This window comes from Miniopterus natalensis, chromosome 10, assembly GCF_054644295.1.
Source record: "Miniopterus natalensis isolate mMinNat1 chromosome 10, mMinNat1.hap1, whole genome shotgun sequence".
NCBI lineage: Eukaryota > Metazoa > Chordata > Mammalia > Chiroptera > Miniopteridae > Miniopterus > Miniopterus natalensis.
In genome coordinates this window covers 72107106-72130365 of record NC_142090.1, presented here as the reverse complement: position 1 = coordinate 72130365, position 23260 = coordinate 72107106, and the positions used below count along the sequence as shown (strand labels likewise).

The following is a 23260-nucleotide window of genomic DNA, read 5'->3' as shown; positions in this document are numbered from 1 at the left end:
TTTGCCAATGCAATGAGGGCTCAGAGCAGATAAATAGAATATTAGGAAAGACAAAATACTACCTGGGTTACATGATATCAACCAACTTATAGAAACTATCAGAGAGGCAGTAAGGGAGCTAGTTATAAAGAAAAATCAATACTTCTCCTATACATAAACAATCCACCATCAAAAAAACCTATGAAAGAAATATTCCTTCTATGACAGCAAAAAAAAGACTATCTCATAAATATTAAATTTTCCCTAATATAAAATTAGCCTTCAGGATGATCTCAATCAACATTGAAATGCAATGTGTTTCGAATTTGACAAAATGATTCTGATGTTTATCCAGAAGTATAAACATGTGAGAACAACAAAGAAAAAACTAGACAAGAAAGAGCAATGAGATGTGAGATATAAAAATGTATAATAAAACTTTAATAATTCACATGACACCAGGCTGGGATCAGCAGTAGAGAGACGTATCAAGAAGAGAGAACAGAGGATCTAGAAGTAGGGCCATATGATACGGCTATTTGGCACGTAATAAATAGTAATGGAACTTTAAATCAGTAAGGAAGAAATGCATGGTGGTGAGATAAAAAGGCACCTTTTTGGACAAAAATAACCTGAAACTTCTTGGCTCACTTTTTAGCACATAGTCACTTCTCCAGATCCCCTGGTAGGCAGAGGTGGCATGTGAAACATTTGTGGCCAGTAAGACATCAGCTTAGAGGTTAAGGGGGAAGCTTTCGTTTCCTGACACAAGGAGCCCCAAGTCCTCTTCCTGCCTGGAGAACAGACCCCCCTGCACTCATTGTGCGAGCACGAGGCAGGAAGCGCCTGGATGGTGCGTGGGCCTGTAAAGGGGCTACTGAGCTGGCCTGGACGCGGTGAAGCGGGAGGGTTTAAGGGACCGATCCTAGATATTCTCTTATTTGTTACTCAGTTGATATCCAACTACTTCTAGTGAAGTGTCTGATAATCTTGAACAGAAAAACACTGTCCTAAATTTACAAGAGACCCCCAAATCCATCAAGGAAAATGCTGGTTAATCTAACATAAAAACTTTTTAAAACTTTAAAGTTATAAACAAATATGTACCATACATACATTTAAAAGGCAGATGGGAAATAGATCAGACACGTACCTAAGACTAATTGATTGATATATATATATAGAACTCTTATAAACAAAAACCATATACAATTCAATGGAAAAGTCAGCCCTTCATGACTTAACCTCGGAAGCTACTCAGCAATTCCCTTTCTAGGAACTTATTCTACAGAAGCAAGCAAAGTTGTGTATGAAAAAGATATGTAAAGAATGTTCATTTTAGCATTATTTTTATGACCATTCTCAAAATCTCAGCACGCCTCAGATTCACCGGGAGGCCTTATTAGAACAGAAGTTGCTGGGTCCCTCTCAGAGTTTCTGATTCAAGAGATCTTGTGGGGAGAGGCCTAAAGGATTTGCATTTTTAAAAAGTTTCTAGGTGATGCTGATTCTGGTGCTCTGACAGCCAGTAATCTATAACATTACTATCTCAAAGTCTATTACTGTACCTGTTTTTCTATTCCATAGAGGGAATTTGATCTGAATATATCACAGTGGCACAGGGAGAAATCCCTGGCCTTGTTACAACCTGGCAAACATGCTCTGAGTCACATTTTTGATGGGGAGAAAACTCTTTGGGCAACTACACTGTAAATTCTGATCTTCCAACCTCAGCCCAGAATGGCTTGGTAAGATTAATGTGGAATTTGACACAGTAGGGTGGAAGGGAACCTGACAACTACTCTACACCTCCAGGCAGAGGTATATTCAGTTAACGTTACTGCCTCGACCCTTTCCTGTGTACTCCAGGCTCTGTCACAGCCCTAGAACCTGTCACTACTGTGACAGGTGGACAACACTAGAAGTAGCACAGTAACTTTTCTAGATTCCTAACCATTTTTATACTGGGAAGGCTGAATGTCCCTTAAGTTGGCATTCTGCCATGAGTTGGGGGCGTTTCTTGTTTTGTTATACTACTTGACCTTTATTTGGTTCTATCATATTTCTGTACGCTACACTGCAGCACAGAGTAGGCTAGGAGGAAGGACCTGGGGTTGAGCCTCAGGTCATCTCAGTATACACCTGTTAGTTGCCCTCAAGTGCTGACATAATTCACTTCCTTAATCCAAACCTCTCCCACTGCTCCCCAAATGATTTACAGCCTCCTTAACTCATCCCAATTTTCTGTCCCAGCCTGATCCAACTTGTTCTCCCAACAGGGACTCTCGGTTCCAGTCCCCCGGAGCTCTCTTGGGTTTCTCCAAATATATACTGTGCAGTCCCCCCCTTATTCTTATATAAATTCTATTTCCTCTCCCTGAAAGTTCTTCTGCACCCCATCCCTTCCCTACACATTGCAACCACGCTAGACACAGGGCACATTGCCTCCTCTGGGAGGGCCTACAGCATTTAGGGAGGATGCTGAGCTCCTCTGTCTTCCCCAGCACTGTTTACACCGGTCCTGTACTACAGTTATTTGTGAGGGCTCTCATCTCCTGCAATAGTGTCAGCTCCTCAGGGACAGAGACCGTGTCCAGTTCGATTGAGCACTGCACAGTCCACTCAGCATGATGCTTCATTGGAGCTCAGTGTCACGGGAAACCTTAGGAAAGTACACTCCACACCTGGGCAGGTAGAAAGGCGAATGTCCTTTCACAGTGAATGACTAGATGTCATTAGCAAATGAATGTCCGAAATTCAAACTCATGATAAATCCTGAAACAGAACCACATCAGAGCTTCAACAGAAGGTTTTAAATAACAACACAGGTAAATCGAGTGTTCCTTACTTTGAGCTGTAGTCGAACCCTGGTCAAAAAGAACTGCCAACAATTTTCTCTGGAGTCCACCATGCCCAGAACACGGACTTCATTACGAATCCCAGAAATAATCTTGTCCACATCTTCATCGGTAAAGAGATCTGGGATGTCTCCTGCCCCCAAAGAAATGAGAATTACTGAAAGACTGTGACAATTTAAATTTTAGATATGATTTTTTAATGCTTGAAATGCTTTACAATACAAAGTTCAGCTTAAATGACAAAGTAAGATTTTTGAAATCAGAAATGTCTTTTTTTTTTTTTTGCATTTACAAGACACACTGAGGACACCCACTAAACTTGTACATGCAGAAATAACATCTACTCCATTGAAGGCTGCGCCAAGGCACCTCACATCCGTAAGCACACTAAGAAAGCAACACACCTCAAATTAGTTAGGTTTATAGGTTTCTCCCCAAAGACTGCCCCAGCCAACGTCTCGAAGACAAATGATCTCTCTTTAAAGTTCACTGAAACTACAGATAATTTGTCATTGGGGAAGATCTTTCAAGAAATGTGTTGGTTTAATCACCTGATGCCAGCAAGTCATTAATCAGCACGAGAAAGCTCTCATCTAGAACCTGGGCATCTGTCAGCAGGAACACAGTGGGCATGTTCTTGGCTCCAGTTCTGATGTACAAATTGGCTAGATCTACCTGTGAGGAAAGGAGACCATCACTCATCTTTGTTAAAATGCTGACGCGACGGGAGCACGCGCGAGGGCCGGGGAGAGCTGCCCGGTGTACTCCGGTGTCTACGTCTTCTCTCCTCCCCGGGACTCTGCTAGAGGGCCAACAGCATGACATCACCTCCGCTGCGGGCATGTAAGGATGAGCGTGTCCTGTCTGTGGCTTAATGGAGCAGAGGGATGAAAGCAGGCTGCTGCTGAATGACTCCATTCTGACGGAGTGGAAATGAATTCATTGAGGCCTTTGTCAGGCAACCCAGTAAAAGGAAGTTTCTGCTCATTTCAACGACTGTCTGTTTCATTGAAAACACATTTTGTTTGGCTAATTTTTTAGTTTTGTTTAGTAATATTGAAAGCATGTGCTTTGGGGTTTTTTCTGGCTTAAAATAGCACTTGCCACAAACTCTGAGTACTACTTTGTAAGTATGGTTGTGATTAAAAAGCACAATTTTAAAAACACATGAGTTTCTTAAATGTATTTCCACTGCATTTTATTAGCATAATCTTAACCAAAGTGGAAAGAACCTATTTGCACTTGTAAAGGCAGAATCAAAAAGCAAAAGTTTAAAAACAGATGGGTTTCTTGAATGTATTTCCATTGCATTTATTCTATCCTAACCTTATCCAAAGTGGAAGGAATCTTGTAGAGGCAGTATTTATTCCCCTCCATCATACAGGAATGTTAATATTAATAGTGGTCAATGCAAAGGAAGCATGTATTTATTATTATTATTATTTTTAATCCTCACACAAGAATATTTTCCCACTGCTTTTCAGAGAGAGTGGAAGAGAGACAGAGAGAGAAATATCAATGTGAGAGAGACAGACACATTGATTGATTGCCTCCTGGGGATCGAGCCTGCAACCGAGGTACGTGCCCTTGGACAAAGCAGAACCTGGGACTCTTCAGTCAGCAGGCCGAAGCTCGAACTACTCAGCCAAACTGGCCAGGGCAGGAGGCAAGTATTTAATAAAATATTTTGGGAGCCAGGACTATAGGCTTATAGACCTAAAAACATTTCTAGAAATTTACTATGACAAATTTGACCATGAAGGAGAAACAGCCAAAGGTAATTAGATCCTCTAAAGAGCTTTCCCGCCTCTCCCATGGTTGGAAAGGCCTTGACCAAATCTGGGAGAAGGAGCTGACATGGGTGCACCACCAGGCAGGAAGGGAGGAGGGCCCATCACTTTTACTCACCCGAAGTTCTTGGATCCCAAAGCCTTCGGTCAGAGTGACCTGGAAGACCTCCAGGCTGCAAATGTAAGCTGCCAGCCGGGACAGGCTCTGCTTGCCACTGCCACCCACCCCGATCAAGAGGGCATAACCCTGGGGGGTCCGGAGGATTCGGCTGATGCGACACCTGAGGAGAGAAAGACCGAAGTGAGAAACCTGGGACTATGGTTGTTTTATTTTTTAGATAAATATATATAGACTCTAAATTCCAATTTTTATTTCAAACCTTCAGTTCTTCTGTTTGCCTATCAAAGATGCTGCCTGAATCTGCCCTCACAACGTTGCCTAACAAACCATGCTCTGCTGGTAACATCTCGGACTCTCTGACTGCTTTAGCACACTCCACCAAAACTCAAGAAAGAAAACACATACAGGTCTTTGATCAATGCCTCGAATTTGTTTGATTAGCAAATAAGATCCCACACTTCACATCAGCATCCACACATGACAACATCAAAGAGAGAATGTCTCTGTGCCAGAAGCCTTTGCTGTGGAATTAATTTGGAAAGAATGGATTTGTTTAAATCAGCAAACATCACACATGTGATTTACTTCATGCAGATTAAACAATCGCCTCTTTTATATGATTCCTACTCCTTTGTGCTAAAGCTTTCCCTGGGCCTCAGGCACTCTAGAAAACTTACTGAAATCATTCAGAATCACAGATTTCCAGCAAGGCCAGCTAATCCCTTGTTCTATATTATGGAAGAGATTCTAATGCTTAAGCTGTTGGTATTAATGCTACAATTTTTAAAAATTATGTTTTCATTGATTTTTAGAGAGAGGAAGGGAGAGGGAGAGAGAGATGGAAACATCGATGAGAGTTCACGGATCGGCTTTCTCCTGCACGCCCCCTACTGGGGATCAAGCTCACAACCCGGGCATGTGCCCTGACCAGGAATCGACCAGCACCTCTCAGTATATGGGAAGAAACCCAACCAACGGAGCCATACCAGCCATGGCAATATTATTGCCACATTTTAAAACAGGAATAATCTGGCTTTACCATGATTAAAATATGGGTGTGGTTGAAGAAAGATGTCATAATTATGTTGTAAATACTAAGAGAAACAATAAAACAAAATAAAAACATAAGGATACCCAAATGCAAAAGAAGCCCATGGTGTTGGCTCTAGGTTGCTTTTCTGAAATGAACTGAAACTTCAGGCCCTGAATGAACCATACAGACGGTTTTATAAAGAGCACTTCTTGAAAAAATGAACTTGGGTTGGGGTCACTTATACTACGACCAGGATGTGTGGGCATTTCCTGAAAACCTTCAATAACTGAAAAGATGGGTTATTTTTACAAGGTCATCCATCCCTTAGGTTTTACTTAACATAACCACACAACAAAACCACCTCAGGAAAGCTGTAAAATTACTATGACATAAGCGAAACCCCAAGTTACAAAGCAGGTTTTCATTTCATTTTAATGTACGCTTTGAGGTTTGTACCTCACAAGACTCTAAGCAGCAAAGACCCTTTCTCCAACACTCAAGAACACACTCTGAAACCATCTCTGACACTGAGGAAATGAGCTTCCAGCTCATGATCCCCGATCAAAGAAACAGCCATCCATTCAGGCTGCTGCTGAGGATTCCCTGTTGAAGGATTACATGGTAAGACTCCCACAGCGTCAACAGGCGATCTCTCTCACCTGAGCCACAGCATTCAGACACAGTCAATATAGACTAACCTAACCAGAAACAGAGTTATTAATAATTCACTTACCACCATGGTCATGGATTCTAACTACAACTGTGTAATCAGAGTGTTACAACTGCAAAGGGATCAATAAAACAATCAATACATAGCATGTTTATAATGGAAAGGCCTCCAAAGGTTTTCTTCTGTGCTTTGGCTAAACATTTTAAAGAGTAACTTTTAAAAATTTAATTCCCCACATTTTTTGGTCTGTTTGGATTTCTTTTTTCTTATACTTCCTTCTTTCTTATTTTTTTTTTAAATATTTTTTGATTTTTAGAGAGAGAGGAAGAGAGGGGGAGAGAGAGAAACATCTATGTGAGAGTGAAACATCGACTCATTGCCTCCTGCACGCCCCCCATCACGGATTGAGCCTGTATTCCAAGCATGTGCCCTGACCCAAATCAAACTGGCAACCTTTCAGTGTATGGGATGACGCCCAACCAACGGAGCCACACCGGCCAGGGCTTGACTTATTTTTAATCATATCATTATTTTAATCTTTGCCCAAGTACCACTTATTAAAAAAGTCAGTGTTATTAATTGAATGGTGTCTCCTCAAAGTCATATATTAAAGTTGTACCTCAGAACATAAGCTTATGTGGAAGTAGGATCATTGCAGAAGTAATTGGTTAAGATTATATGATTCTAGAGTAGAGTGGGCCCCTTCTCCAGCACAACTGATGTCCTTATTAAAAGGAGAAATTTGGACACAGACACACAGAGAGAGAATGCCATGTGAGGACTGGAGTTAAGTTGCCACAAGCCAAGGAATTACTAGAACCTGGGAGAGAATTCTGGCCCTTCTGACATTTGATTTCAGACTTCTTCCCTCCAGAACTGTGAGACAACAAACATCTACTTTTCTAAACCACCCAGTTTGTGGGATTTTGTTACAGCAGCTCTAGCAAACTAATACAGCCAGTGAGACATGATGGTGACTAGGAAAAGAGCATTGGCTGTGAAGGTGCAATCGATGGAATCCCACACAGCAGTGGCCAGGACAAGCTGTTCAGACTATTCAACAAATCATGTCATTCCCATGCTAAAATCTGTCCAAAAGCTTCTCAAAGAACTCAGAATGAAATCAAAAGTCCTTCCTCTGGTTACAAGGAAGTACCCTGTATAAGTGAGGCCCATTCCTGCCTCTCCATCCTTGTCACATATACATATACTGCTCTCCTCACTTTTTCTTTCTTCCCTTCCTTCCCTCCTTCCTTCCTCCCTCCCTCCCCCTCTCCCTTCCCTTCCCTCCCTCCCTCCCCTTTTATGTTTGTTCAAAATATTACAGGTGTCCCTTTTTCTCCCCAATGACCCATTCCACCCCATCCCACCCCCATCCCCAGTCCCTCTCCACACCATTGTCCATGTCCTTGGGTTGTGCATATATGCATATAAATTCTTTAGTTACTCTCTCCCCTTCCACCCCCCCCCCATCCCTCTGACATTCATCAGTCTGATCCCTGCTTCCATGTCATTAAATCTATTCTGTTCATCAGTTTATTAAGTTCTTTAGATTCCACATATAAGTGAGATCATGTGATGTTTGTCTTTCTCTGCCTGGATTATTTCGTTTAGTGTAACATTCTCCAAGTTCTTCCATACTGTCCCAAATGGTATGAGATCCCTGTTCTTTACAGCTGTGTAATATTCCATGGTGTAAATGTCCCACAGCTTTTTTATCCACTCATCTACTGATGGGCACTTGGGCTGTTTCCAGATCTTAGCTATTGTAAATTGCGTTGCTATGAACATAGGGGTGCATATATTCTTTCTGATTAGTGTTTCAGGATTCTTAGGATATATTTCTAGAAGTGGGATCACTGGGTCAAAAAGCAGCTCCATTTTTAATTTTTTGAGGAACCTCCATACTGTTTTCCATAGTGGATATACCAGTCTGCATTCCCACCAGCAGTGTACCAGGGTTCCCTTTTCTCCACATCCCTGCCAGCACATGTCCTTTGTTGATTTGTTGATGGGAGCCATTCTTACGGGTGTGAAGTGATACCTCCTTGTGGTTTTAATTTGCATCTCTCTTATGATTAGCAACATTGAGCATTTTCTCATATGTCTCTTGGCCATCTGTATGTCTTCTTTGGAGAAGTGTCTATTTGGGTCCTTTGTCCATTTAATTGGATTGTTTGTCTTCCTCTTGCTGAGTAATATGAGTTTTTTTTTCCCTTTGGGAAATTAGCCCCTTATCAGATATATCTTTGGCAAATATGTTTTCCCAGGCCATGGGGTTCCTTTGTATTTTGAGGCTGTTTTCTTTTGCTGTGCAGAAGCTTTTTAGTTTGATGTAGTCCCATATGTTTATTTTTCCTTTTGTTTCTCTTGCCCTAGGAGATGTATCAATGAAAATTCCACTATGTGAGATGTCTGTGACTTTACTGCCGATGTTTTCTTCCAGTTTTACAGTTTCATGACTCACATTTAAGTCTTTCATCCATTTTGAGTTTATTTTTGTGTATGGTGAATGTTGGTGGTCTAGTTTCACTTTTTCTGCATGTGCCTGTCCAATTTTCCCAGCACCACTTATTGAAGAGACTGTCTTTACTCCATTGTATGCTCTTGCCTCCTTTGTCAAATATTAACTGACCATAATGGTTTGGGTCTATTTCTGGGGTCTCTGTTCTGTTCCATTGGTCTATATGTCTGGTGGTGTACCAATACCAGGTTGTTTTGATTACAATGGCTTTGTAGTACAGTTTGATATCCAGTAAAGTGATCTGTCCCACTCTGTTCTTTTTTCTCAAGATGGCTGCAGCTATTCGGGGTCTTTTTATTCCATATAAATTTTCGAAATGTTTGTTCTAGATTTGTGAAATATGCTGTTGGAATTTTAACAGGAATTGCATTGAATCTATAAATTGCTTTGGGTAGTATGGACACTTTAATGATATTAATTCTTCCAATCCATGAGCATGGTATATTCTTCTACTTGTTTATATCTTCCTCTATTTCTTTTCTCAGGGTCCTGTAGTTTTCCAGTACAGGTCTTTTACATCCTTGGTTAAATTTATTCCTAGGTATCTTATTTTTTTAGTTGCAGTGGTAAATGGTATTGTTTTTATAGTTTCTCTTTCTGAAAGTTCATTGTTGGGGTATAAGAATGCCACTGATTTCCAGATTTTGATTTTGTATCCAGCTACCTTGACCAATTCATTTATCAAATCTAGTAATACTTCGATGGAGTCTCTAGGGTTTTCTATGTACAGTATCATGTCATCTGCAAATAATGAGTTTTACTTTCTCCTTTCCCATTTGGATGCCTTTTATGTTTTCTTCCTGATGGATGTGGCAAGGACTTCCGGTACTATGGTGAATAAGAGTGGTGAAAGTGGCACCCTTGTCTTGTTCCTGTTTTTAATGGAAATGGTTTTAGTTTTTGCCCATTGGGAATGATGTTATCTGTAGGTCTGTCGTATATGGCCTTTATTATATTGAGGTATGTTTCCTCTATTCCCACTTTGCTGAGAGTTTTTATCAGAAATGGGTGCTGGATTTTGTTGAATGCTTTTTCTGCATCTATTGATATGATCATGTGATTTTTGTTCTCCTCATTTTTTCTGTAGCCATGATGGCCCTCTTTCTGTTTCTGAGCATTTAACCCCAGGGCCACATGAACTCTGCTCTAGCCCAGAATGTCCTTCCTCCAGATCTGCCTATGTCTAGCTCCTGCTTACCATCTCGATCTTACCTTAAACGTCACCTCCTCACATAGATATCCAGTTCCTCTTTGGGAATCCACATATTTCATTTCTCAGAATCGACCTTATTTCTCAGTGTGACACATCACTTTTTGACATTTTTCTGCTTATTTGTCCATGTCTTTATAAATGTTCATATGAATCACTAAAAGGTAAGCTCAACTAGAGGTGGGACTGGACTGTCTTGTTTGCTGCTCCATCCCCAGTACCTACAATAATATCTGACAGCAGAAGCCCTAAAGATGGTCATATAATCAGTGCACTGCATGAGGTGCCCTGTCTAGGAGGTGAGTGAGAGCCTTGTCAGCCAAGTTCTACACCAGGACGTGGGTCTTTCCCTAACTGTCTGCCAGGGAAACATGCCCTTCCCCCTTTTTTCCTAATTTGCACAAAAACATTGAGTAGGCTGGCAATGTTCCTGTTTGGCACTCAGTAGGCACTCAATAAACATGCTTAATCAGTGAAAATGAGTTTAAGTGCATCCAGTCTCTACCACGTAGGGACTTTGTAACTTTGAATGAGTCACCCTCTTTGTTAATATTTTACCTATCCGGGCTGCCGTGAATAAAGTCTAAATTATGGCTGTGATGACACTTCAGAAAGAAGTGTGCTACGTATGACATTATTAAGATGGTGACAGTTTATGGAGACACTCTCATTTTCTATTGTACGGCAAACAATAGATAAGAATGGATAGTTCAGAGTGCTCAGTATGATCTCTTGAAAAACAATGACTGTGGATACTCAGCCACTTTTACTTTGTACGAAAACCATCACGACCAGTCAACTCACACGTGGTGCATGGCGTCTTCAAATAAGACGAGGTGCATGGCAGCATTCAGTTCATTGTAGTTATCTAATGTCTCTGTAAGGACCGCCTTCAGCACCTCCCAGTCCTTGACTGGCAGGTAGCCTGGGTCTTCCCCACCACCGGCAAAGTGGCAATAGATGAGGGGCTGCTGAAGCAGGACATGCCTGTCTACACCCTGAAGGAGGAAAAAGAGGAAATATGGTCATGCCAGCCATCCAAAGTGATTCACCTAGAGGCAGCGTGGCCTAGCAAGGGAAAAGTGTGCAGGTCGATCCACGGTAGGTGGGTGGGATGTTCCCAGGTACAGGGCAGTTATATTCCGGAACCACAGCTGTCTGAGCAAGGCAAGCAGTTACACAATTTACTCCCATCCGTAACCAACGCCAGTTAGTGCCACAGTGAACGGCGACCTACAGCATTCATACACTTACTTCAAAATATTTACAGGCAATTTCCAGCAGTTTTTTCTGAAACAAATCACAGTCCTTTGTGTCTATCAGTTTGTCTCCATAGACACGAGACGATTCATGAAGCCACAAGCGTATTAAATCATTTGAACCCTTTAAACATTCAGGAGAAGCAAATAAAATCCCCTGTAAGGCAAGAATCAAAAAAATTAAAAATTCAGAAGGTAATGACATTCCAAGATAATATTTTCCTTGAACATTTTCTTTAACTGTATCCTGAATTTAGCAATTTATTGCGTTTTTAAAAAAATTATAATAGTAGTGCATATATATTAGTAGTTTTACTCTCCTCTCCGATAAGCAGCATTTTGAAAATTTACTATCACTATACTCATTTTTAGGAATGTAGCTAAGACTGTATTTCAAGAGCCAGCCCAGGAACTAAATATTGCACCTAAGAACCTGTGCCTATTAAGGCTTCCAACAGATTAATTTTCCAAAACCATAGTATGAACAGCTACCACAAAAGTCACTGGATCATAATTTTTTAATTCTAAAATCCTTTGATGTTAGTTCATCTGAACCTTCCATTTCACAGGTGAAGAGTATGAGACCAAAATAAATTGCCTGAATTCCCATTCTGTGGGTCCTAGCACCAAAATATTTTGACTCTCGCCCTCGCTGAACACTGTCCTTCAGTGTCATAGATTCATGTCGACCTACTCCTCAGGGAGGGGTCAGCTTGCCGGACTCACAGGCAAACACCAAGAGGAGCCGTGGAGAATTGGCTGCCAAAGGCTGAACGGGTATTTGGGAATGATCGGTGCAGCTGGACAGACTGAATAGGAATGGGCAGCAGGCAAGCCTCCCACCCCACGTCCCTTATGGCCTTCCTTCCTTTTTCTTCTAGGATTAAAAATCCGCTTTTAGCCTAGTCAGCATGGCTCAGTGGTTGAGTATCGACCCAGGATCCAGGAGATCGAGGTTTGATTTCCAGTCAGGGCACATGCCCGGGTTGCGGGCTTGCTACCCAGTGGAGGGCGTGCAGGAGGCAGCCGACCAATGACTCTCATCATTGATGTTTCCATCTCGCTCTCTCTCCCTTCCTCTCTCTGAGATCAATAAAAACATTTAAAATAAATAAATAAATAGAAATTTTTTAAAAATCTGCTTTTAAACAATAGGCAGTTGCTAGAAATACAAAGGCAAAAGGGAATGGCCCACATTTTCGGAAGATGTTGTCTGATGCAGTGCTACACATCTGAGGCAGTTGTGGGATGATTTAGAAAAGAGGGCTACACAAACACAAAGAAACAAAAATCAAGTATGAAGAAAGGAATCCCACAAAGTTTTCATGTTTAACCGGCTTACGCCTCTCTCACAAAAGAACTTGAAGCCATACACAACTTCCCCACTACACTCACTGTACAGGACAGACAACATTAGTTGGATTTTTAAATAATCCCAGGCTTTAAATTGCCTCGTTGGAATTTCCTTTTGAAAACAAACACATAAACACTGTCCTTTCACCAGGTAAGTAAGGTGTCAATGTCAAACCAACATGATCTAGCAAGTTAAGAAATTATAATTTCTCTTGATGTATGTTTAAAAATTGTATCAAATAAATATGAAAAAATGAAAAATTATCCCTCTTACTTTGACACAAAACAAAGCAGTCAAACATTTCTATGGAATAAATGAAGTAGGGAGACCAGATTTCTACCCTTGCTCCTGTTGCTAAGTTATCTCTATGCAACCAGAGAGGGACAACTACTCCCATCGATAAAAGGAAGTCACAAAGCCACCGTATTTACTTCCCAGAGAAGTGTTAGTATAAAATAAAAAGATACACACAAAGTGCATAGCAGAGTGTTAAACTAAGTTCTGTGACTCAATGCCATGAATATTACTCGAATCATTCCTCCGCCCAAGATACATAACCGAGAGCCATCCGGGTACCTGGAAGACGTTCGACAGGTCTCTCAGGTTAAAGAGGTAGTGGAATCTAACAGCCGTGGGTAAGAAGTGATGAGCCATCATCTGATGGACCGCGACTGCTGCCTGTATCAGTGTGGGGCCGCTCCTGAGAACTGATGGGCCGAACGCTTGCTGCTGGAGATGGAAACTAAGGATTTGGCTATAAATGGTGTTTAGAGCATCCAAGGATGGAAAGTTGAATGCAAACACTGTGAAATGTCTCTGAAAAGAAAAACACATAGATGGATTGTAAAAAGTAGGGATTATAACGGTACTGGCAGATTTAAAAAGCCTTATTTTTGTCATTCCTTCCTGTATCCATGCTTAACTTGGGAGTGCCATGCACTCTGACTCTGGGCCTGGCTGTATGACTTGACTGATCCAACAGAGTGAACTAGAAGGGACTGTGTGACAGTCACTGTCAGAGGCTTGTTAAGGTTCTACCTTTGCCATAAATTCTACAACACTGCTAATGGATGAGAGACTCACGAAGCAGAGCCATGTGCCCCAAATACTCCAGCCAGAGTCTCCCTAGATAAACTGACAGACAATAAGAACTCCCAGACGTGTGAATGAGCCCAACCAAGATCATCAGTCACCTGGCTGACCCCAGAAGGCTCCAGGTGAGTGAGCAACACTATTGTTACATGTATGTTGTTGCTGTTGCTGGTGGTGATTGTTATTAAAAAGCTTATATGCACACAAAAACCTGCACATAAGTATTTATAGAGTATATTCATAATTGCCAAAATGTGGAGACAACCAGGTGCCCTTCAGCAGGTGATTGGACAAACTGAGGCACATCCGTACAATGATTATGATTCAGTGATAAAAAAGAAAAAGAAATGGGTGGCTCTGTTGATTAGAACGTCCTCCTGTGCATCAAAAGCTTGCGGATTCAATTTCTGGCCAGGGCCTATTCCTAGGTTGCAGGTTCAATTCCCGGCTGGGACATGTATGGGAAGCCACTGATCAATGTTTCTCTCTCACAGTGATGTCTCTCTCTCAAATCAATAAGCATATCCTCAGGTGAGAAAAAAAAGAAAAAAAAGAAAGAAGCTATCAAGCCATGAAAAGACATGGAGGAACCTTAAGCTAAGTGAAAGAAGCCAATCTGACAAGGCTACATACTATATGATGCCAACTATCTGACATTCTGGAAAAGGTAAAACTATAAAGACACTAAAAGGATCAAGTGGTTGCCAGGGATTCGGGGCGGTTCGGGGAGGGATCAAGAGCAGGAGCACAGGGGGTCTTTAGGGCAGTGAAATTACTCTGTATGATTCTTTAATGGTGCGTATCTGCCATTATTCATTTGCCAAAATGCACAGAATGTACAGCACAAAGAATGAACCCTAATGTACACTTCGGATAATAATAATTTATCAATACTGGCTCATCAACTGTAAGGAATGCAGCACACTAACAAAGATGTTTCTACAGGGTGAAACGAGGCCGGAGAGCTAGGGAGCACATGGGAATTCTGTACTTTCTGTTAAGCTGCTGAGACAGTTTGTAAGCCTAAAACTGCCCTAAAAAATAAAGTCTATTAATTAAAATTAAAAAAAAAAACTTACACATTAATCAACTTAGTAGGAGCCCTAATTTATATTCAAAAAGCACCAAGAATCAAGAGCTACAATGTTGGAGTATTACATTATTACATTTAGGGCTATTTGAAAGAGACAGGACTCAACACACTACCTGGAGCCTAGGATTGATTGTGAAACTGCCCACCATCGGATTCATGCAGGCCACGTATTGACAGTTGTGGATTTCTTTAAGCATCACCTTCTGCCTATCATACCTGAAAGAGAGAAAACGGAACCTTAAATCTAAAAATTGGAGATGACAGCCCAACAGAATCTACCAGCTGACAAAGGCCTTCATCACCAATTGTCCCCTCTGATCTTTGCAATTGCCCTGTGATGTTGGGCTCTCTGTGATGAGCTCGTCGGCATTATCTCAGAGACATGAAAAGAAACGCTGGGGAAAGTGAAGGCTACACAGCCCCTTTGAGGACAGAATCCGCACATGGAGCTCAACTGATACCTGCTGTTACTGTTTATTGATTCTCATGGGACTCTATTTCTGGGTAGAAATACCCATAGCAAGGCTGGGGGCTCTCCCTCGAGTTAAAGGTGGGGATCACCAAGCGCAGCACCCAGACGTGACCAGAGGGTTACATCCACAGAGCAAGGCCCAGCTTCTCCAAGTAATTTAGCATGAGTTAATGTGTTACAGAATTTGATGCTTAAGCCAGTTAATGCTGCTAGAATGCTTGTCAGTCTAGTTCTTCCCAAGATACAAAGGGAATCTATTCCTTTTAAAGTGATGAAAAGAATATGCAAAGCAAAACCCAAAAGGTATCACAAAACATGCTCCTCAGGAGGGAAGAAATTAGGGTCATTCCATTTGTAAGTGTTGATTAGTAATAATAGGGTTTCAGGAGAGACTAAAACACAGAGCATCCTTTACCAGTGTCCGTAATCAATGTGCTGTCGAATCAGAGTGTGGGGCTGAACGGTGCCATATGAGTCCACTTCAGGCATGTTCATGTCGTCGATAAAGTAAACCAATTTTTTATTTCCTCCTGGGCCATAGTTGCGACCAGCTTTTTTCTCTAGAGGCTTCTCAAGAATTCCTGAAACCAATATATAATTCTGTCCGATCAGATAAGATATGACTTTCTGTCCTTAGTCTTTGTTATTTCTCTTCATCTTCTGTCCCTTTCACCCACTCTTTTGCTTCAAGTATCACCTGTCTGCAGGTTAACATCAGAGCTGTGTCTCTGGCCACCTCCTTGTATGTCGAGCTCTCCTGCCCACCTCCCTCTGGGAGCCAGAACTCATCCCACCCCCCCCATCCCTTCCCTGGACAGTCAACATCTGCAGCCTGATATTACACTGGGTGTCACATGTGAGACAATGCCGTCCCTGATCTGGGCACTTTCCTCCGCTGTACCCTCTCTAATGCATGGCCCAGCCTGGTCTCTCAGTCCCTCTCTATCACCCTGGCAGGAGCATCTAAGGGCAGCTCAAAAGAGCCTCCCACACCTCTCTTGGGCCTCTGGAGTGCAGAAGTACAAGAGGCTACTGCATGAAGACACTATGTTGCGTGCACATCCAGTTATACTTCACGTGCCTGTATGACTTGGGGTCAATATTTTGAGAGAAAATTATGAGTGTAGGAAATCCGGAAGAGTATGTGCCTCAGATGTGGTATCTAATTATTTGTAGACTCTCCAAACAAACTATAAATAGCTTGAACACAATGAGCTATATGTTGTTCATTCCAGCATTCCTGATGACAATCACAAGTAATCTGTTAAGCGGACAAATGAATAAATGAGTAAAGAAAGAACTATATACTGAATAAACTCATATACCCCTCTTCCAAGCATCAGGCCTGCATTTCCAAATGCCTGCTGGGCGTTAGTTTCTACAAGCCACTGGCGCCTGGATGTTTGGCCAACACCAAATATGCATCTTCCCCACTCGCAACCCAGCTCCTCCCCGTTGCCTTCTGTGCTCCTGTTTATGGGACTGGCACCCTCCCAGTCAGCCAGATGTAAAACCTCAACATAACCTTTCTCTCCAGGTTACTGATCTGCCCAACCACAGCCTGTAAATGGTTCTTCTTCATGTCTCCTCCTTTTCGCCTCACATGTACAACTCTAGTCCAGAGCGACATGACATTCAGCTGGCACACTACTCAGGGGGACCGGTCTGCCTGCCACAGGCTTCTCCCAAAGTATAGCTTGCACCTTGTCAGCTCCCTGCTGCCCAGCAATGCCTCCCCATTTCCTACCAAGTGAAATGCATTCTCTTCCGCTTGCATCTCAGCTCTCTCTACAGTTACAATGTCCAACCATCCCAGGTCGTCTGTCTGGGACTATCCCAGTTTTAGCACTAAAAGTCCCACGTCCCAGAAATCCCTTCAGTCTCTGGCAAACTTGACAGCTGGGCGCTCTACCTACAATACAACTCCAACCCACCACTCCAGCCTTTCTGCCATCTTCTACCCCATCACTGTGACTTGGTCAACTTAGAGATTCGATTGATTGAACGTGTCTCTCAATTTTCTCTTTTGTGAATTTGCTTAAGCTGATTCTTCTATCCCAAGTCCCATTTTTGCCTGCATACAACCCCATCCCAAAGGTCTGAAATCCTAACTTTCTTTAGAAAAGAACAGCTCACTCTATTCCTCGTGCTAATAGGCGATCTTTAAATCTTATCCATGCCTGTGTCCCTTTCAGGAACTAGCAAGATGAACTCATACTGCAGTCAAGTGCTTTGTTCAACTATTGAGTTGTAACCCAATGTTCCACTTACAAGTGATAAAGTGATCCCTCCTTCAGTGTCTGTGAATGAAAACATGCATGAGACACAGTGCCTGGGACAAAGTAGACAAATAATATATATTTGAGAAAAAATACTGCTGAGCCCGCTTGTTAACTAACTGTTCCACTCACAAAGACAAGACAAACTTGATTAAAAAAGAGATTACAGAAAAACCACTCTAAGCTGAGTTAATGATGTCAGTAAGAAAGTTGATAAATCTCTACTGATATTATCTAAGAAAACAACAAAAACACACACCCATGCACACTCACAACATGGGAACCACACTCAGGGCCACTCAGCAGGTTTAATAAACTGCTGAACAACAGTGAGCTTTGCTGGCCCTCCCCCAGTAGAACCCCATTACTCTGCTGACAGGCTCGCCAATATCAGCCCTTCTACTACGTCTCCTCTACTTCCAAAGCCTACTTTGCTTGCTTTTCCTAACTTAGAATGCCCCAAATCTGTGTGATTCTTTTGATGATATTGATACATTTATTCAACAGTTTAAAATTCTTCTTATAGTTCTCTTAAGACTTAACTAATAGCTCATGGCCTGTCGTTTCATCGGCAGTTTGAATGAATTTCTCCTAAATCAGTCCCTTACTTGAAAAGGTAACCAGAGCACTGGTCCTTGAGTATATACCCTCTGGATGCTCGGGCCCCATAAAATTGACTAAAGGAAACTCAACAGTTTAGAGGCAAAGCAATGGGCATGACTGATGTAAACTCTTGCTGTGCTAAAGAGTAATAACCCAAATAAATCTATGAGTGATATAAAAAGCCAAAATCACAATATTTGAACGAAGCATATTTACCCAGAATGGTGATAAGTAAAAATTCATCTGAGGCCTGAGAAAATGTCTAAAGCCCAGAGAAAGTCATCTCTCTGGGTTGCATGTCGTGGCCTTGACCGTTTCTGATCTCTTGTCTCTGGAATGCAAACAGGAGGAGCACTTACTCTGCAGAGCTGCAGACGTTGTGTGGTAGTTGAGAGGCACACGGGACACTATGTAATCCTGAGAGAGACTTGCCAGCATGTCCCCTACAAAGACTGTTTTTCCCACTCCAGCGTGTCCCACTAGCATTAGTGGTTGTCCTTTCTTAAGCAACAACTCGATGAAATACCTAAGGCGAGTCGTCTCCGATGTGGGAACCAGAACTCTCTGGAGGGAGAAGACAGAATGAGAGAAAGGTCAGAGAGACATTCCAAAATCTTAAAGCTGAACCAACAGGGTCACTTTAGAATTGAGGCCCAATGAATTCTTAGTTCTAGTTAACACCTATAGGAGAGATCCCACCTAATCTTCTGTTTTGAATGGTCAGAGTTCAGACATCATTGCTTGAGAGCACCATGGGGAGGTGCCATTGACGTGTCATAGCATAAGCAACTGATCTGTGTTTCCCACTGTAAGTACCAGCACCCAAGGACCCCATTATAGAATTACCTACGCTCGCCCAACCTTGTATTACACATACAAGAGAACGAAGACGGTAAATGTTTAAGAGACCGTTCACCACCCTTTAGTTGCTGTCCAAACACTGAAAAATCACTACATATAAGTGAAAGTTGGTAGCAAAACTTTGGCCCAGTAAGATTCAGTGGCAAAATGACCAGGTACAATCCACATGAACAAAGTTAAGTGTGGGGGAGACCATTTCGGGGAAACAGTGGCAGAATTAAAATATGACTAAAAAAGTAACTGGACATAATGGAACTGTAAGAGCAGGGTTTATGAAGAGAAACAATAAAAAAGAGAAAGTTCCATTGAGGTTTGTGTGCTGCTGGGTGCTTTTAAAACTCAAGTCGAGGAGACTAAACGTATTTACTTTATGGCTTGGTGGGGATGGTTAAAGGAAAGAAGTTATATGTAAAAGTGCTGTCTAAACTATTTACTATAAGGTCAGAAATAAGAATCCACTGAGCTACAGAAATACGCCTCCAATTTTTAATAAAACTCACAAAGCTCCTAGGAAAATATAAAGAAAGCTGTTACCACAGAAATAAGTTGAGAATTTTAAAACGAGGTTGCAGCAATATAATGGCCATTTTACTAACTGTTCCCATAACTGAGGCCCTTCCCCCTCAGGATACGTATACACTGACCATATCAACAATAATTTTCCCATCAGGCAAGGGGGAAAAGACTGCTAAAAAGCAACAAAACAGGCTCAAATCAGCACAGTGTGGCTTGGAAAGGACTACGTTCCACACACCTACCTGCAGAGGTGCATCGGGATCCATAGTAAACTTGGGGATTTTATCTGTCCAAGGCAAAAATTTCTTGGTATTGTGGTCCAGGTAATAATCAAAGATTGTTCCCTGAGATGGAAACTTCACCGCTTTCATCTCTTTGTGCCACCACCGACTGAATTCAGCTTGATAGCCAGAAAGCTACAGAGAACGAGAGAAATCCCTATAGCAGATGTAAAGGTAATTGTGAACACACACAAAACCCCGTCAAATCCTGCTGAACACACAGCATTGTCAGTACACAGAGCCACAATTACCGATGGGATTGAGTAACTGACCCAAGGAAAAGAAATAGCTACATGGAAATTATGAGGAGTGATACCATCAGAAAGGCAGAGAGCTATAATTGCCATATATCCATCAGGTACAAATTTTCCGGAATAATTATTAACTTAAAAAGCAGGGTTAGGTTCGGTGAACCTTAAATTACTCCTGGGTTATTCAACTGAACAAGGAGCTGTTATGCAAATTACCCTGCTACCTACCGTAAGACAGAGCTTATCAAATATTGGTGTTGATTTCTTGAAAGAGGTGATTAAGTACTCAAATCAATTGATGGTAAATAAGCAAATTATGAACAAAGAAAAACTCTATAAAGTTGGTAACATTATTTGATTTAAATACTGTCTTTTCTTCACATTTATAGCATCCTAGGAATTTTGGTGTTAAAATATCCTTTCCTTTATAAAATTATGGTGATAATAAATGATCATTTGTTATAATAAACGGTCATTTACTTATTTAGAAAAGTAAACAATTAGTAACCCTATTTCATCCCTTCAAATTATTATTAAGGCTTTGTTGACCTTGGAAACTCTAAATCTGGGAACCCCCGCCATGAGGGCCGAGGGATGAAGAAAGGCATGGACTTGGTTTTCCAGCCGGGCACAACTGAGTGGTCTGGCTGAAGACTCCACAGTGACACACTCCTGTCCTCCAGACAGAATTAAGTGTAAGGAAGCAGGCTCTCCTGCGCAAAGGTCCTGTTTTTAAGGGATGGAAGGTACAAGCCCTTGGCTGCTAGATAAGGGTTTGTAAACCAGAAGAGGGGAAATAGCAACTGTGTTCTAGCAACTCACAAACCCTTCTGTCCACAGGATGACCTGGCAGAGTGTTTCGTGAACTCTTGAAACACTGTGTGTCCGTTGCATTCAGCAATCTCACAAGGATCTAAGACCTCAGCTCCCACTTTCTCCAGAGAAATTCTTACACCTGCTTTTACTCTGGTGTCCTTATGTCCTGGATGGCAACCCACTTTTTGTACTGGGCCGACCACACACATGGGTAGAGACAGGATGGCCAGAGGGTGGGAGAGTGCGATCAGGGCTGCAAGGGAAGATGAGTCAGCAGGAAGAGCTTGCCCCACCATCTTCCAAACAAGCTCACACTCCTACATCCCTCCACTCATGGGTTAGTGAGCTTAGGCTCATTTAAGTTACTCTCAGATGGTGGCAGGGGATGTTTTCCCATCCTTCCAAGTTAGTTCAGAAGGTATTATTTGCCTGGCACCACTCTCTTTAGGCAGAATACATACGATTTCTCCTTTCCATCAAAATGTGCTTCACCTAACCACTGTATCAGCAAGATAATTTTGGTGACAAATCTTTTATTCATCAATTCACTCAATTAAAATGCATTTATGCTATAGTGGGGAAGAAAACTAACAGGGTTTCTGCCCTCACAGAGTTTATGGGGAAGATGTCACCAGTAAACATGGTGACAGCAGAGGTTAAGCCAATACATGCAGAAATAAGTAAGTTAGGCAGCGTGCACGTGAAGCTTGCTGTCAGTGAGGATAACAGAGTGAATCTATTTTAATTGGATGTCCAGAGCGGCCATCGTTGAGAACAGGCCCAGATTAGGGAGAAGACTGGTCCAGTTAGCAGGAAGAGGTCAGCATGCGCAAAGGCCTAGTGGTAGGAAAGCAGCTGTGGTGCTTAAGACACTGGACAGTGCAGGTGGTGGGGTAGGAGGAGAGGGACAGGCAGGGCCAGCTCCACAGGCCTTGTACATTGTATTAAAATTTTTAACTTCATCTTGAAAGAAATAGAAATCCAAACTGGCAGTTACAAAACAGTAACAGGCAGTAAAGTACAGCCCAGGGAATATAGTCAATAATATTGCAATAACTATGTAGGGGGCCAGGTGGGTACTGGAAACATAGAAGACGCTTCATAAAGTATATGATGTACACCTGAAACAAATACAAAATAACATTAAAAGTAAGCTATAATTGAAATTATTTTAAAAGAGGGGGGAAGCAATAGAAATCCATTAAAGTGTTCCTTCTAGCATATATCATTTAATTCAATTTACATTTAAAAGAATCACTCTGGCTGCTGAGTGGATAATGGATCACGGGGCAAGCACAGAAGCAGAAAGACCAGTGACAAGGTGACTTCAGAAGCCACGTGATAAATGAGGATGGCAGTTTCTGGGAGCCCAGGGAGAGTTGACGTAAGACCTATTTTGGAAGTTTCTGCAATGGTCTAGGTTAAGAACACAGGCCCTGAGTCGTCTGCTGCAGTTTGAACCTGGCCCGGACATTAGTAGTCTTTGATAAGCAGGCGAACTTATCCAAGTTTCCACTCTTTTTTGTAAAAGAAGAGGACAGTTGCACCTATACATATGGGTTTGGTTTTTAAGTGTCAGTGAGATAGCTTATTGAAAGCCCCAAGCACCTTCCCTGCAGATAGTGGGCACTCCAATTTGTTAAACTAATAAATGGCCATCCTAAGAATAGTCCTGCATCTGCCTCATTCATGCTTCTAACGTCACAGCCCCTCTTCTGAATGCTTCATAGTTAGAGCCCTTTTGAAAATTGATGATGATGTTGACTATTAATAAGTGTCTGGGAGGGAAAGGTGATCATTGTGGTGCCCGGATTCTAGTGTGAAGCTGCCATGTTTGGAAATTGGAAAGATGAAATGAGGATCATGTGGGAGGAAGGTTCAGCGTAGGGTCAGGACTACAAAGATCTCAGCTGTCAACATTCCTATTCATGAAATTTTCCCTGGTTTCCTAATCTTGGAAAAGGGAAAACCTTGTGGAGAACACTGATAAAAACCCATGGGGGGCTGGGGAGAGGGGAAAGTCTCCATGTGGTCTCCATGAAGAAGAAACTCACACCTGTTGTGAAGTGTGCTTTTGAGAAAAACCATGTGACATCATCCAACACCAATTCTTGTCTCTCACTCAAAGCCAGGGGCTGTTATTCTTTAAAAAGCACTTGGAGATTATAGACGGAAACGGAGCTTTGGAGAAGGGTCAA

The 23260-nt window shown here is 41.9% G+C and overlaps 1 protein-coding gene across 1 annotated transcript in view; it reads right to left on the bottom strand.

Moving 5' to 3' along the window:
- DNAH11 (dynein axonemal heavy chain 11) overlaps positions 1–23260 on the bottom strand; it is a 203131-nt gene that overhangs the window by 79781 nt on the left and 100090 nt on the right. Inside the window, exons 45-54 of the mRNA XM_087820874.1 lie at positions 19953–20130; positions 18697–18897; positions 15871–16036; positions 15097–15199; positions 13375–13614; positions 11440–11601; positions 10990–11183; positions 4746–4908; positions 3389–3512; positions 2828–2970 (exon numbers count right to left, since the gene is read on the bottom strand). Coding sequence (XP_087677000.1) covers positions 2828–2970; positions 3389–3512; positions 4746–4908; positions 10990–11183; positions 11440–11601; positions 13375–13614; positions 15097–15199; positions 15871–16036; positions 18697–18897; positions 19953–20130 — 1674 coding nt within the window. The remainder of the gene's footprint in view (positions 1–2827; positions 2971–3388; positions 3513–4745; positions 4909–10989; positions 11184–11439; positions 11602–13374; positions 13615–15096; positions 15200–15870; positions 16037–18696; positions 18898–19952; positions 20131–23260) is intronic.